This window comes from Sturnira hondurensis, unplaced genomic scaffold (assembly GCF_014824575.4).
Source record: "Sturnira hondurensis isolate 20B ecotype Veracruz unplaced genomic scaffold, ASM1482457v3 Scaffold0011378, whole genome shotgun sequence".
In the NCBI taxonomy this organism is placed as follows: Eukaryota; Metazoa; Chordata; class Mammalia; order Chiroptera; family Phyllostomidae; genus Sturnira; species Sturnira hondurensis.
In genome coordinates, this window is record NW_028084009.1 from 7,331,078 (window position 1) to 7,345,774 (window position 14,697).

At 56.0% G+C, this 14,697-nt stretch overlaps 2 protein-coding genes and 1 long non-coding RNA gene across 6 annotated transcripts; 2 read left to right on the top strand and 1 right to left on the bottom strand.

Moving 5' to 3' along the window:
* Positions 1–63: 63 nt before the first annotated feature.
* On the top strand, positions 64–10,293 carry LOC118996555 (uncharacterized). Its single transcript, XR_005068513.1, has 3 exons — positions 64–74; positions 613–617; positions 9,867–10,293. It is a non-coding gene; the product is annotated as an uncharacterized LOC118996555 (long non-coding RNA).
* On the bottom strand, positions 897–2,704 carry PPP1R3D (protein phosphatase 1 regulatory subunit 3D). Its single transcript, XM_037060004.1, has one exon. The coding sequence runs from the start codon at positions 2,245–2,247 to the stop codon at positions 1,348–1,350; it is 900 nt and encodes a 299-aa protein (XP_036915899.1). The 5' UTR covers positions 2,248–2,704; the 3' UTR covers positions 897–1,347.
* Positions 2,774–8,130, top strand: FAM217B (family with sequence similarity 217 member B). Of its 4 annotated transcripts, XM_037060001.1 has the most exons (5): positions 2,774–2,877; positions 4,238–4,330; positions 4,744–4,855; positions 4,975–5,060; positions 6,432–8,130. In XM_037060001.1, exons 2-5 carry the CDS (start codon positions 4,311–4,313, stop codon positions 7,561–7,563), a joined length of 1,350 nt encoding a protein of 449 aa, XP_036915896.1. In that variant the 5' UTR covers positions 2,774–2,877; positions 4,238–4,310; the 3' UTR covers positions 7,564–8,130. The 4 variants fall into 4 exon arrangements, with proteins under 4 accessions (XP_036915896.1, XP_036915894.1, XP_036915895.1 ...); XM_037059999.1 differs by having other exon boundaries at positions 2,774–4,330; XM_037060000.1 differs by having other exon boundaries at positions 2,774–4,330; positions 6,435–8,130.
* Positions 10,294–14,697: the final 4,404 nt, after the last annotated feature.

A 14,697-nucleotide genomic window follows, 5' to 3' on the forward strand; every position in this document is an offset into this window, starting at 1 on the left:
CAGCACCAGTCAGAGAAAACCACCGCTCCGCACCAAGAGAAATCAGGGCCCCTTGCCGAGAGTTCTAAGTCACTGTGGCTCTCTGCAGAGGACACAGGCCTTGACCTCTTGGTTGGCGATTTTTTTTTACAAAAGAAAAGCATTTAGCACTTTAAAACCGGGAAACCAATCCAGACAGTGTTAGAAACTCCCTGATCTGAAGTCACAAGTAAAGTTGGCAGGTAGCTGAAAAAACCAGGCCTGTATAAATGCAATTTAAAACAATTAAAAAGAATAAATATTTGTGTTTTCCCTTTCCTTAGTGCTCTCTGGCCGTTGCTGAAAACACTCCCGTCTACTTGGTACCCTAACTGCTGAAAGGTGCCGACTGGGACTCCCTGACACTTAAGGAGATACAAGAAGTCATCTTAATCATAAAAAGGTAATTGAAAAGGACACAGTTGCCTGAAATTCTATAGGGTCGCCTGAAAATTCAAATAACTTAAGGCAGAGTTTCTCATCATGTTTAGGCAGTTTCAAACCGAAAGAGAATGGCCTAATACCATGCAGATACATTGTCATCAAGCCTGTACAAGAGAAATACATGACTTGAGAAGAGATGCTGCAGAGAAGGAGCCGTCTTGCGGTTTGAAGGTCTAAGCGTCTCCCTCTTCCCCGGCTGTGATGGAGGGGCGCATGGCCTGACCAGGGCAGGCTGAAAGCCTCGGAATGGTTGTGTGATGACTGATGAGGCATAAATTTCCTGCCTATTAATAGTGCCCCACCGTGAGCGGTCCCCAGGCATTGGCAGCACCCTTGGTCTCAAGTTTTCCTTGTCCCAGGGCAGGAATGCCTCAAGGGACCGTGATGCGGATCACGCTGGGGCACAAATACACAAGACCCATTTTTATTTTTTTAGCTTATTAAATCCAGAATGTTCCTGAGAAGGCGTCCGTTAAGAGTCAAAGTCCCAGTGTCAAGATGATAATAAATAACAGCTACGTTCCCAGAGACGCAGGCACGACGCGTGCAAAAGCAGCAGGCCTTGCGGGCAGGACGACGCAGGCCTTTCCCCAGAACCCAGCCCGTCACTCTCACGCGGCTACGGCCCAGCACGGCCCCCCGAGTGTTACACACTCTGCCTCCTGAGGCTACTTCTTACACCAAGTGACTCGGACGTTTCAAGTAGATGACAGCAGGGCCACCGCCAGGGGACTTTGCAGCAGGACATGAGGTCAGACTTAGGTTTGGGGACGGGGTATAGGTTAGAGCCACGGCCTCTTCCCTGAGAGCGCAGCTAGGAAGTCACCGCAGGTGCCGCTGGGGTGCAGAGGCGCCGGCCCCGGCCCTGGGCCCCGGCCCCGCTGCTCAGATGAAGTGGATCCAGCTCTCTTCGCACTCCCCGCGGGGCATGTGCAGCTCGTGGTTGCGGCAGGTGAGGCTGTAGTCACGGCCGTTGTTGTTATCCCAGTAATCGGTGCCAGCCACGCGGTAGCGCAGCGCGAAGTGCACGCGGGAGCCCAGCGCCAACAGGAAGGGCGGCACTGGGAAGCCAAAGGCGAAGACATCCTCGGTGCCCTCAGAGCCCGCGGGCCCGCGCCACCTGGCAACCGCCTCGTGCGTGCTGCGCCACTCGGAAAAGGTGTAGCGGATCGCCACCTGCTTCTCGAAGGCCACATTGCGCACGCGCACAGTGCCGCTGACGCCTAGGTCAGAGCAGGTGACGCGCTCCAGGCACACCTGCTGCCGCCCCAGGCGCTCGCTGAAGTCTGCGGCCTCGATGGGCGGTGGGAAGTCGGGCACCAGGCACTGCAGGGTGAACTCCAGGTCCTGCCTGCTGCAGCACAGATCTGAGTTGATGGCGAGCCGCGACAGCACGTGCAGTGGCACCGACGGATCGTCGCCCGCATTGAACACCTTGACTTGCGCCAACTCCAGGCCCAATGCGTCGGCGAAGCGCACACGGTGCTGTCGACTGCAGCCCGGACGGCACGCGGAGCCGGGGGCGCCCGCAGCCTTCTGGCGGCGCTCGGGCGAGCTGGGAAGCGAGTGCGCCCGCCGCAGGATGATGGGTCGCAGGCTGGGGTCACAGCCTGACGGTGCGGACGGCGGCGGCGGCGCGCGCCCGGGGATCCTGGGGGGCCGGCAAGGCCGCCGCTCCGGGGCTGCGCTGCCGTACAGGTCCGAGAGGCAGCTGAGGCTCCGCGGGGCGATCTTCCGAGACCCCAGGGAGCGGGGCAGGTCTGCGGAGCCCGAGCCTGCGGACATGGCCCCGCCGGACCTCGGGTGATGGGGTATGGATCCGAGGGGCGGCCTCCGACCCCGCCTCTGCTACCTTGGCGGCGTCCCCGGCGGCGCTCAGAGGTCCCGCCGGCTGGCCGCCGGAACTGCAGCCTGGAGGAAACCCTGGGGCCTGCTGCGCTCTCCGCGCCTCTGTCACTTCGCCCCTCTAGTTCTCTGCCGGATCCTCCGTTTCCTGCAGCGAAACCAGAGCCTGTTTCCGAAGAGATGAGTGCTGTCTCCAGGACAAGCCTTTCGGGGCCCCCCAGAGAGCGCAGGGTGACACCTCCTTTTGCCTCCCAAGAGCTTCTTATTGGGGAAGCTGCGTTCGCGAGGCCGCCCCTCCCACCTTCCTGGTCCGCGGCGTTACTTACATGGCTGCAACTTGTTCGGATGCAACTTCCCAGCGAGCCTCCGCCCCGCCCCTCGTGACGCCGCCCTGGCGCGGGCTCGCGAGGGCCGGAGCGCAAGCCCGGAGCGCTGCTGGGCGCGCGCCGCCGCGCGCCGCCCCCTGCCGCGCGCGCGCCTGCAGCTGCGCGCAGCGGAACGGCCTCTCGCCCGGGTGCCGGGAAGGAGGGCTGGCGGCCTCGTCACGTGTCCTCGGCGATCGAGAAACAGGTCTGATCAATTTCTCTCTGCGTCTGCCTGGCCCAAGCGCCTATCGATCGCAGATCGGTGTCTGCACAAACGGAAGACAAGGAAAATGCATGCTGCGGGTCCCTGGGTTACTGGGGGCAGGGAGGGTTGGGGTGCAAAAACCAGCCTTTCCAGGGGCTAGTCCCCGGGTGCATTTTAAGCCTCTAGGCTGGCTAGCTGTTTGGGCAGATGCACCCAGGACCCTCGGCCGGACCCAGGGAGCCTGGCTGCGTAGAGAAGCGTCCAGTCCGCACATCACCCACAATGCTTTGCCGCCCCGGACCGCCAGCCCAGTCCTGGGGGCAAGGGAGCGGGGAGGGGCGGTCCCTCTCTTGATGCCCAGCCGGGGAGGAAGACGGGAAGACGTGGGGAGGAGAGTTAATACCCAATGTGGATTATGCCGCTACCCTTAATCTGCCTTTGGGGTTCTGGAGACATTTTTGTAGCCAGAATCCCAGACTTTCAGCTTTCCTCCGAGGCAAGCCTGGACCATTAGGGAACCAAACTCGCGCTTGTTTTCTGCATCCTCAGAGCCTTGCAGGCGTATCCCTAACTTTGTGCAGAAAACGCAGGAGCCTAGGGAGCAGTTTGGCGCCGTGAATTCTAGAGGGTTCCCTTATACTGTGCAGAGCAGAAAGAAAACCAGACTAATGAAAGAGGGTTGGTAAAGAACGTTCTGTATATCTGAGCATCAATCAGGCCTTTAGATTACTGCCTAGTTCATTGATTGCAAGAGCCCAGATGGAATTTCTATCACCATCACATGTAAACGGACTAAAAAGGCATACTATTGTTATGAGAAGTAACATAGGAAGAAAATAAAAATCTTCTAAATCCCACCTCTTTCTCCTGTTATGGAGAGGCAGGGGCTATCCCCAAAGTCACTTTCAGATCCGGGCACTTTTAGGCCACTCACAGTAAGAGGTCTGAGTCTTCCTTGGCAGAACTTGGCAAAGAAATGAAATATAAGGTGCACTGATCTATGTATAATCTTTTCGTGGGTTCATGGGACACTGGGAATTGACGAGGAGAGTCCCCAACCACGTCTGAGCTCCAGGAGAGCTGGGACAGGGCCACAGTCCTGCCATTGTCTAGGCACTTCTGTCCTCATCTGTGAGTGAATGAAGGGCTGGGTACAGGCGCTTTGGAGCAACACCTGACCCGAGCCTGGTGGGCTTCCTCAGTGCATCACCTCCAAGAAGACTGCGAGAATCAGCATGTATAGCAGTGTGGTCTCGTGTCCGATGTGCGCTGTGAAAACAGAGCAGACGGAACACAACTGTGAACGGAAGGCAATCTCCCCCAAGCAGTATTTTAACACAGTGCAAATACTTAAAAACAGGCCAGTGAGAACCGGCCCAGGTCTGGATGCAGGACCACGTGCATCCAATACTCACCGACTGCTTCTACCCGGGATGGGGCCGACGCAGAGAAGGTCAGCCTGGGCCCTGGGCAAGGATCGCAGGCAGATTCCAAATCTGTGACGCGTTCCACATTTTTAGAAACAAAGTGTTCCATATTTTTAGAAACAAACTCTTTAGATACTCTCAAAGCACAAATCAATGGTTGCCAGATGGAAGGGGAGAAGGGCGAGGGGGTGGGTGAAAAGGGGAAGGGGTTGAGAAGTGCGGACCCCCAGGTAAAAGTTAGTCCTGGAGGTACAAAGTACAGCCCAGGGAAGACAGCCAACACGGCTGCAGTAACTGTGAATGGTGTCACAGGGGAATGGTATCACTGTGTTACGTGAATGTCCGATTGCTTTGTTGTGCCGCTGGAACTAATATAATGGTGCTGGTCAACTGTGATGGAAATGAACTGAGAAAATACTGACCGTTCTGTTACTTGCAGTTCCGGTGGTGAGGAGCCCTCCCCCAAAATAAGAGGAATAAAGAAGGTACTTCCGCAGCTGTCGGCACCTTCCACCGGGTTGAGCAAAAATATTTCAGACGCTGCAGAGAAGGTGATGATGTAACCTTTGCGGGAGGCCCTCCCTTAGATTTGCCCTGTTTTCTGTTTGTTTGCTTCCTGTGTGTATATGTGTGTGTTCATGGCGTTTATTACTGCTCGTCTGTTTTTCAGACAATCCCTCCAACCCTAGACCATGACCAGCCATGTGACTTTCTCAAGGAAGGGAGTGGGGTGAATGAACCCCATCGGAAGAGCAGGTGAACAGTTTTCATTGAGCTGCTTTTGTCTCGTAAAACCGTGTTCTCTCAGTCACGGATTGACTGCGTGTGTCTGTGGGTGAGAAGCGTACACTTGTGTTGTTTTATGTGGCAGAAATGGGCAAGCCCGTGGTTTAAACATTACTAGGGGTGAAAGTTCCAGAGGTTGTCACTGTGGCGCTGTTAGCAGGATCGTCCGTTTCGGGCAAGCCCCTCAATCATCCTTCCCCGTCAGTTCCCTTTCCCCAAAAAGGAAACTGATGATAACGTTTGCGGACGCCCTGGGACAGCCGGAGGTAACCCACACACTCACCGTGGCAGTCAGGAGAGCGAGGTGCTGGCGGTTCCCCCGCCATGTCTGCAGTGTCTCTGGGGCGGCCGGCACACAATGGGTGATGGTTCCAAATCTCCCTGTTCATGGGTTGAGGGGTGACACACTTTCAGATGTGCTTGTGTGGACAGACGGACCTCTGAGGTTTCCAAAAAGCTCCTTCAGCGGCCTTATTTTTTTTTAACTCCATCTGACTTGTTCATCCCAGGAGAAGTATTATTATTAGTAGTAACATGCTGTGTCCATTGAAAAGAAAATATTTTCAGTTTGGGTATGAGCTCCTGCCTCTGACCGAGTTACCGCGGAGAGAATCAGGTGACAGAGGCGAGCACACAGCGCTCGGTGGTCCCCTTCACCCCCCGTTCACCGGGCCAGCGCCAGCCCTGAGTTTCGTTCATACTGTGTCACAGGACACCGGACGACTGTCCCTTTAACGGGACGGTGCCCCTGAGTGTTTCCTATTTGAAAACAGCCATATGCTTTGGGTGGAAGGTACAGGCGGTACAAGCCACGCTTTTTCGTATTGGGGTTTTAGTTGGCTTCAGATCGCCTCCCCTGAGCACATCCTCTCAAACTTGCTTTTACATCTTGTTCCAGTTCCCTTGAAAACAGGCCTGTGGAAGACAGTGTGGATCTGATAACTTGCAAATGTTCTCAATTGCTGCTCAGCGTCGGCAGAACGTAGGGGGGGTTGGGGTCTCTGACCGAGCCTTCCCGAACGGGTGTTTCCAAAGCGCACACGGAGTGGCCTGGGACGAACGCACGCATTTGAGGAAAGGTTCGCCTCCTCTGATGCTGGCCTTTGATGCAAAGTTGAAGCCCTGCCTGCACTTCCGGCACCTGTGCCGGTCCAAGTGGCGTTTCTTAGCCGGAGCGCTGAGTGGACATGGCTCTGAGACTTGTGGGGACCGCTGGCTCTGGCAGGGCGCGGGGCCCTCCCCTTTCTGACCCCAGGGCTCTGGAGGGTCTTGTTCCTGGGTCACGGGAGGCAGACCAGCCTTGGGCATAGGTACTAAGAATTGCAGTTTCATTTCTTGCAGCAGTATGGATGCTGGCCCGTCTTGGACTAAAGCGCCACGTGGGAAGAACTCTTTAGGAAAAAGGCAGAGTGATCCCCAAGCCCCCTGCGTGCCCCCCAGACCCGAGAGCAGCCTCGCGCGTGTCTCCTGGCCGGCCGCAGAGGAACCTGGAGGTCGCATTTCCCCAGAAGCCAAAGCCGAAAGGAGCCCACTGGGGGCCACGGGGAACAAGCTGTTTCTCGCCGTGCAGTCGATGGGAATCCTGAAAGGAGATGTGGATGAGGACAGTGCCAGTGACCTCTCCGACTCGGAGCGGATCCCCATCGCTCCTTCCCCGCGCACGCCTCCAGATCTCCGTCTGCGAGCAGAAGAAATTGACCCGGCCTGCTTTGACCTGGACCTTCACCCGGGTCAGGGCCACGCGAGGACCCAGCACTGTTACCCCGACTTCCTCCCACCACGGTGCAGCTCCTGGGACCTGCGGGGCATGGCCATGCTTGTGCATGCGGAGCGCAGGCCCGGCGCCGTGCCGCGCGCGGGCGGGCTGCTGGGCAGGTACGTGGACCGGCTGCTTCAGCTCGAATGGCTGCAGATCCAGACTGTCCAGGGCGAGAGGGCCAAGGGCGGTAAAGCCCGGCTGCCTGCTGCACCTGGGGGGCCCCTGCAGAGCCCAGGGCGAGGCAAGCTCCTGGCCGGGGCTGTGTCCAGGCCCCCCCAGGACGGGGCTCCCAAGTCGGGCCCCGCACGGAAGAAAGGCCTTCCCCGCACCCAGGGCGCTCCGTCCTGTTACCCCTTTGAGACTCCCCCCAAGCCCCTTGAGGTGCTGAGTGGTAGCAGGCTGGGTTCTCAGAAGCAGACCCCCGACGTGAGGACAGAGGAGAAGAAGAAAGGCACTAAGAACCCCCGGCCGCCGCGCTGGCACCTGGCGGGCGGTGACGGCAGCCTCGCCATGGAGAGCAGCGGCAACATCCGATTCCCCAAACAGCCCGCGGGGACTCCGGACTCCATGGAGGCCCGCAAGGCCTCCAAACCCCAGGCGCACGCACATCTTAAGAAAAAAGGAAATGCAAACAGCTGCGGTCACGCCTCCCTGTCCGGGGAGAAAAAACTCAAAACAAATGGAGGAAAGCAAAACACACATACATTCAAATAAGGTCCAAGACGGTGGGCTGCGGAGACCGGCAGGTGCCCAGGTACTAGAGCCCCTCTGAACACGGCAGTGCTGTGAATTTTAGGAGATATTACGAACACGGCCGCCCGGGGAGCCCAGTGGTCCTGCCGTCCACCCCGCCCCCACCGGGGTCACTTTCACAAACACGTGTCTTGCAGGGAGTCCCCAGTCAGTCTGGAGCAAACAACAGCCCTTTGGATACAAATTAGCCGAGGTCTGTGCCGTGTGAAGAAACAAAGTGACAACTCTTCAGGGAAAGAGTTGCCTCCGCTGAACCAGCAGGCGCTGGAGAACAGCCTTGGAGGTGCTCAGCTGCCTCCCGCTTTCCCTGTCCCCACGTGTAGGAAGCAGCGCCAGCAGTTTTCACGTGCGGGCGCTCGGCCTCCGAGGTGGGCAGGCCCCTTGTGTGCAATTCAGTCCCAGGAGCGCGGCTCCTTTTCAAGTTAGGAGTGTGTAATCTGAGTGGAATCTTTTATCACAAAGCTACATACTGTACAGAGACCACAGAATCTAATGTTTTCATACACTCCTTGATGTGGGTTTAAAAAGGAAAAAAAGAGGGTATCTTCAGTTTAGAGCTGGTGGCTCTCTCTGTCCTCTAAGCTGAGCACAAAGGTGTGTGGCCTGTCGGATGGGGACATTGGTGGGGCAGCCAGGAGTCCGTGGCGCCCCAGCCCTCCTTCAGAGGGGCCCCGGGAGAACCGCTGTGTGGAGTTTGTGAACGAAGGGTCCGTACTGAAGAAACACGGGGAACCGCTCTGAATGGAGCCAGTTACTTCGTTACTGCTTTGGGACCCGCCTCCCGCTGTCTGTGGTCAAAGCAGCGATCTCTCCAGTGTGTACGAGCAGGGTTTCAGGGCCTCGCTGGGGCAGGCTGGGGGGCGGAGATGGGTGAAGTTCCTGCCTGTCTCCTAGCCGGCCCTGCGGCTTCCTGCTGCTCTGAGGCCCCCTCCCGTCACCGTCACCACAGTTAAGTAACGTGCAGCTGGCCCTGGGGCTGTGCTTGACCTTCTGCTGACATTCTCGGACAGCTCTGAAGCCTTCGTTGGACTACTTCGCCCCGTACAGTGCGTTTTAATGGCGTAGCTGATTGTACCCCTTCAAACGATGATCCTGTTTTCTATCGTTTTATACAATGTGTTTCCCTTTTTTTCAACTTTGGGGGTTAATGAAAAACGTGGCACTTCCCCCTTGAACATACATCACGGCCTGCAGATGCGTCACCCGGCAGTCAGCGTCGTCCAAGGCACTTTGTGAGGGACAGCGTAAAGACAAGGTAGATACACGCAATTAGAGCATCCCGTGTTGAAACCTGACTTCCCGTGACACGAAACAGTGTAAGAAATGTGTTCTGCAGCCCTTCCCTTCCCAGACTTCGCTTTCAGGAACGTGCAGCCCCTACCTTACGTCCTGTACTCCCAGTCCGCTCGGCTGGGGAAGGCATGCTCTTGCCTGAGGCCCTACACCTCTCCCCGGGGGCAAAGGCTGGGTGTCTGTGGGCGTCACTTCCATCGTCCCCAGGGTAGTAGCTTTTGTTCTGGGGATGTGAACTGTGTTCTAGAAACACAGAGCCACGCTTACTTCCCTCCGTGTGGGGTGTGCGTCCAGAGCGGCCCCCGCACGTCCAGGGCCGCCTGCTCCTGGTGAGCGCGGTGGGTTAGTACTTCCTACCTGCTAGCAGCGAGCCCCCGATCCTCCCTCCAGCAAATTTCCACACGGCCCTTCAGGAGTTTCAGGGCTGATAAATCCCTGCAAGCTGAGCACACACTCCTGATGGTAACCCGGAGGGGTTTGCGCCTGCCCCCGCAGGGTACCCGTCCTTGGGGGCGCTCTTGGGACCCCTGCAGGGTGAGGCCCACATGGTGGGCTTTGCTGGCCTTGTGTGTGTCTGAGCTGAAGGCCACGATGCGTGAGAAACTCAGAGGTAGCACCATGAATGCTGCATTTGTCCTTTGCTGTTGAATTGAAGGGCATTGCTTCATTTGGGGACCAGTCAAGGTCGCGTGGCAAGGCAGTTTTAAAAGCCTGGAAAAATGACTTTGCTCACCTGTATTTTTCCTCAGTCCAGTGGTTTACTTTCACCCGAGTTACTGCGATGGGATCGGAGCTGCCGGTGACTGACGCAGGTCTACCAGGGGACCCACGCGCAGTCTCGGTGCTGTGACTTGAGAAGTGTGACTCGGGGTTGTGACTTGAGAAGTGTGACTCGGGGTTGTGACTGTCCAGGTGGATGCTATTGGAAAGGGGAGCCCTGAGCTCATTCGGCTCATGTCCGAATCCCTGAGTCTTGCCAATCTGGCAACAGAGGCCACTGTGTTTCAAGGAGTCCCTCTCGTCTCTGGGGAGCTGTTTACATGCGAGGTGCATTTAAACCAAGGAAAACAGCCCAAAGTGTAAAAAAAAATAATGACCAAAACAATTTAGAGAATGGAAGAAGAACGTCAGGCTTAGACTCAGTGGGGAAAGTTTTAAAAATGTACGAAAGTGAGCTACATACGAATTTATACCAGTATTATCTGCAATTGTAGAGGCTTGGACTGTTTCTGGAATGTGCCCACTAAACTGGCTGAAGGGTTATAACCGACTGGGCAGGGGTGACGTCGGGGGCCTCAGACGGAAAGACGGGCACAGGCTGTCACCGGCCCTGTGGAAGCTGACAGCTGACGGGGAGGTGGTTCCCGGGGGCCCTCAGGCCTGGGGGGTTAGTTTCCAGAAGGTGTAAGAATGCCTCCCTTCCACAATACACTACGTATGGCCTCCTTCCGCTTTCCTCTATGCTCGCTCAGTGACATGAAAACAGCACTCTCGGCAGTCGTGTGTTCAAGGTGGCAGATTGCTGATTATTTATTCGCGCACGTGTGCGGAGCAGCGTTCCGAACAGCAGCCTGGAGACACACAGCATGTCTGCCGTTTGCTGGGGGGACCACTCCTGTGCGCTTGGTTTTGTCTGCAATAAAACCGATGCGTCGAAGTCCACGTGCGTCTGCAGTGTTCCTTCCTCGAGGTCAATGTCAGGTGGTGGAAAGGTGCGCGTTGCTGGTTTTGCTTTGCTTTTCGTGCTGTTCTCCTTCAGGGGCTGTCTGTCTCCGGGTTCCGTCAGACGAGGGCCGAGGAGGAAGCTCTGTGCCAGCTCCTTTCTAATCACAGAGCGACACCCATGGCACCAGGGTGGGCAGGGTGTGGCTCAGTCCCTCTTCCTCCTCTTCCCCCCAGTGGCTGGTTCGGGGAGCAGGGTGGGATGTCGGACACCTGAAGTGACGTGCCGCGAGTCCCTGGAAACCCGTGCCCTCTCTTTTCGGGCCCTGCCCTCCCACCCCGGTTCGGAGGAGGAAGTGTTAAGCGGCCACTGTTCTGGACATCGGGATGAGGGGCACCTTTTGCTCCTCTTCTCAGCTCGTTCCCCGCAGGGGTACGCTTTCTTCGGAGCCTGCGACACAGCGGCAGTTTCTTACTTGGGGGCGTGTTAAACAAAATTCAGTGGTGAGCACACTTGAAAGGCCTCGGTCTGACTCAGTGATGTGAGGATTGGGTAGCGTCCCTTCCAGCAGAAAGAAAGATGAACACCCTGTATGAAAGGTGTCCCGACACCAGAAACAGAGTCACATCCCTGTCATCAGGATGGAGACGCTGAGGCCCAGGGAAGTCTACACAGATTTCAGTCGTTACAAAAATTCCTCTCTCTCGCCTCGCTCGCCACGTGCTTTCCTGCCCACCCCAGCCCCACCTGTCACAAAGGCAAGTCCATGCCACCTATGCTCGGGGCCTCCATCCCTCAGGAAGGCGCTCGTGGCCTGTAAGACTTGCCTTTGGTCAGCTGGTGTGCTTTCCTCCATCTGTCTCAGGACTCCAAACCTCAGGCCCAAAACGAGCCCTCAGGGGTGAAGGGGAACAGAACTCACAGCCCCACAGAAGGCCTCTTTGGCGTAAGGACTATTTTAGGCGGATTGTTTCTGAGACACGGGGACCAGCGGAGAAGCTCTGTGAGCAGAGCAGGGCCCACCGTCGTCGGTGAGAGGCCTGGCCAACCACAGGGACCATCTCCACTTGGAAGGGAGTCCGCTCTGCACTGGACCTACAGGAACTCCTAGGAACTCTAGCCCTCAGGCCAGGGCTGAAATCTGCCTAACAAGCACACCTTCTGGTACCGCATAAATAATTCAGTGCAGGGTAAGGAATCAGATGCTCTTCTGGCCCTCCCCCCCCCCATGGATCTCCTTTTGTCTTGACTGGAGCAGCTCTTCAAGGTGAGCTTGGGCCCTTTCCGCAGTTCTGCAGGTTCCNTTGGAAGGGAGTCTGCTCTGCACCGGGAGGGGGAGCGGGGACTGGACCTACAGGAACTCCTAGGAACTCTAGCCCTCAGGCCAGGGCTGAAATCTGCCTAACAAGCACACCTTCTGGTACCGCATAAATAATTCAGTGCAGGGTAAGGAATCAGATGCTCTTCTGGGCCCCCCCCCCCATGGATCTCCTTTTGTCTTGACTGGAGCGGCTCTTCAAGGTGAGCTTGGGCCCTTTCCGCGGTTCTGCAGGTTCCCCGGGTCTCTCCCGTGAAGGCTGGAGATCTGTGCTGCCCTTTGCTTTTCTCCCGCCGATCTTTTATCGGCTACAGGGAGGGGCTCTGAGCCAAGGATCAACAGGACTAGGGGAAATCATCTTTCCTCCCTACGAGGGTAAAGGGAAAAGTTTACCCTCCCCCACAGAATCCAAGTCTGCCTTCCAGCCAGATCCTGGGTTTTGAGAAACCTGCTTTTCTGCCACCTCAGGGTCTGCGAGTTCGAACTGCCCACTCTGACCACATTCCACCCCCGGGGCCGTCTCCGCCTCCTGCTCTGGCCGCTGACAGCGCCTTCTGCTCACCGTGTCTGTTTTCTCCCAGGCTGGGAGGCACTGGGCTGGCTCTGCGCCCCCAGAACCGCTGGCTCGAGAGGTCTCTGGCCTCTGATAACCTGGGCTGCACACGGTGCTACTGAGTGGGGGCTGCTCACGCTCACCTGGAGCACCTGGCCCTCACGTGTACCCTGACGTCCTAGCACAAACTGCAGGGGCTCAGTGGCCCGGCTGGGGGGTGGGTGTCGGGGGATCTGAACACGGGAACAGTCTTTTCTAAGACTTTCGGAGGGTTACCCAGAGGGATTCATTTATCCCCAGGCAACGGAGCACAGCTGAAAAGTTCCAAGGTTAGGTCCCCAGGCTCCTTCCAGAAAGGAGGGAAAGCCTGTTCCTCCCGCCCCGGCCGTTTGGTCTGATCCAGTACGGCCAGGGCCTCCTTCCTCACCCTGCCCGACACGCTCATCGCTCATCCTTGTGAAGAAAACACTGAGCACTGGAGGTGGGCCGGGCACTCTGGACCCCCAAGGTGAGAAGGCTGAGTCTAGGGAACAAACTGCAGCCCGTACTTACCTCCCCTTCCATCACCTCACGTTTATCTCACCAGCCATCAATGTCTCCTATCTGCTTACACGGAGCCCACCCTGTGGCTGCAATGCGTTACTGTGCCTCTAGGGACAGGGACACCACACCGGCTTCCCTGGAGTAAGGGAAACTTCAGGTCTCCCAGTTCAGTCTCACCTGAGACGCAGGCGTCACCCACGGAAGGAGTCAGAGCCTCCCTGAGAAGGGTTGCCATGTGGGAAACTGGCTTCCTGCTCGGCTCCTTTTAAACACTTGTGGGTGTTGGAAATTGGGTTGTTTTTAATGCACCAGTTTCTTTGCACTTACAGCAAATGGAATCATGGAGCCCCTCACACGCATTCCCCAGCCCCCCCCCCCCCACGACCCCGCGATCCCTGAGGTCAGCATGCAGTCCTTCTCACTCCACAGTGTCATCCTCATCAGCGCTCTCACGAGAGGGGTGCGTGACCTGCCTCTCCCCCCGTCCACAACCACAAACACTCAACACGGCTTAGCGCACCTGATCTATGAATCCTGAGTGATTCTCACTCAGTCCAGTTTCCCAATAGACTGCCACGGAATAAAAATGCCCGCTTTAAAAATGAGCACCAAGTTGTAAATGCAGTCATTTTTATTGTTACTCTTTATGCACAGGAAATATTTACAGATCTTCCGTAAAATTGCATTGGTTACCCTCTTCAGTAATAAATTATTAATTCAGACTAAGGTAATAAGCTATTTGAATCACAATGCTCGGCAGCATCTCATAGAGCTAAGGGAGTCCACTAAGAAAGTTTATCTCCCGTTTCACCTGCTAAAGAACTGTTTACTATTTTAATTTGTTTTATTTATTGATTTGAGAGAGAGAGACATCAATTTGTTTTTCCACTTATTGGTGCGTGGATTGATTCTTGTGTGTGCCCTGATCAGGGATCAACTCCACACGACCTTGGCATATCAGGATGACGACGTTCTAACCAGCCGAGCTCCCTGGCCAGGGCCAGAACTGCTTACCACTTTAAACAAGGAAATGTGGTAGGACAGCTGCATGCTAAGGTAGCAGCATGAATGGGTGTCAGATTTCGCTTTAAACTTGACCGCAGCAATCTTAAGTGCTGACAGAGTAGAATCCCCACCTTGTCCTTCTCTTCCCGGAATCTAAGGCAGGCAAGCCCCCTGGTGGCCCAGAGACCCTCCACCAGGGAGTCCCTTTCCCATCTCCCCTCCCTCCCTCTTTAATTCCAACCTCCAAAAGGCAGATTCATCTAAGCTTAAAAGAGATTTTGGTAGGACATGTCTGTAAACCCCAGAATACTGAGACGTGGCTCAGACGAATATGGTCAGGTGCTTTGGGAAGAAAAGGGTAACCCTTCCCCCTTCCTTCCTTCCTTCCTTCCTTCCTTCCTTCCTTCCTTCCTTCCTTCCTTCCTTCCTTCCTTCCTTCCTTCCTTCCTTCCTCCCTTCTTTCCTCTGGAAAAGAAAAGGTAATCCTTTCTTTTCTTTTCTTTTTTCTTTTCTTTTCTTTTCCTTCCTTCTTTCCTTCCTTTTCTTCCTTCCCCCCTTCTCTCCATCTTCTTTTCCCCAATAAAGTTATTTTTCTTGGAGCTCTTTTCCAGGTCTTTCGTTACAAAAGAGTGGGGTTAGGAAATAACCCTAAACGCTCCTGCTACAGAAAGTGGGGCAGCGACTTGGAGATGTAACACAAAGAAACAAAAGCCCCACTTT

What these genes read in the sequence shown, in the direction of transcription:
- PPP1R3D (XM_037060004.1), bottom strand. Translation starts at nt 2,247, where the DNA reads ATGTCCGCAGGCTCGGGCTCCGCAGACCTGCCCCGCTCCCTGGGGTCT.
- FAM217B (XM_037059999.1), top strand. Translation starts at nt 4,113, where the DNA reads ATGTATAGCAGTGTGGTCTCGTGTCCGATGTGCGCTGTGAAAACAGAG. An exon ending in ATGGGGCCGACGCAGAGAAG is followed by an intron (nt 4,331 to 4,743) that starts GTCAGCCTGGGC and finishes TGTTACTTGCAG; the next exon opens with TTCCGGTGGTGAGGAGCCCT. An exon ending in GAACCCCATCGGAAGAGCAG is followed by an intron (nt 5,061 to 6,431) that starts GTGAACAGTTTT and finishes CATTTCTTGCAG; the next exon opens with CAGTATGGATGCTGGCCCGT.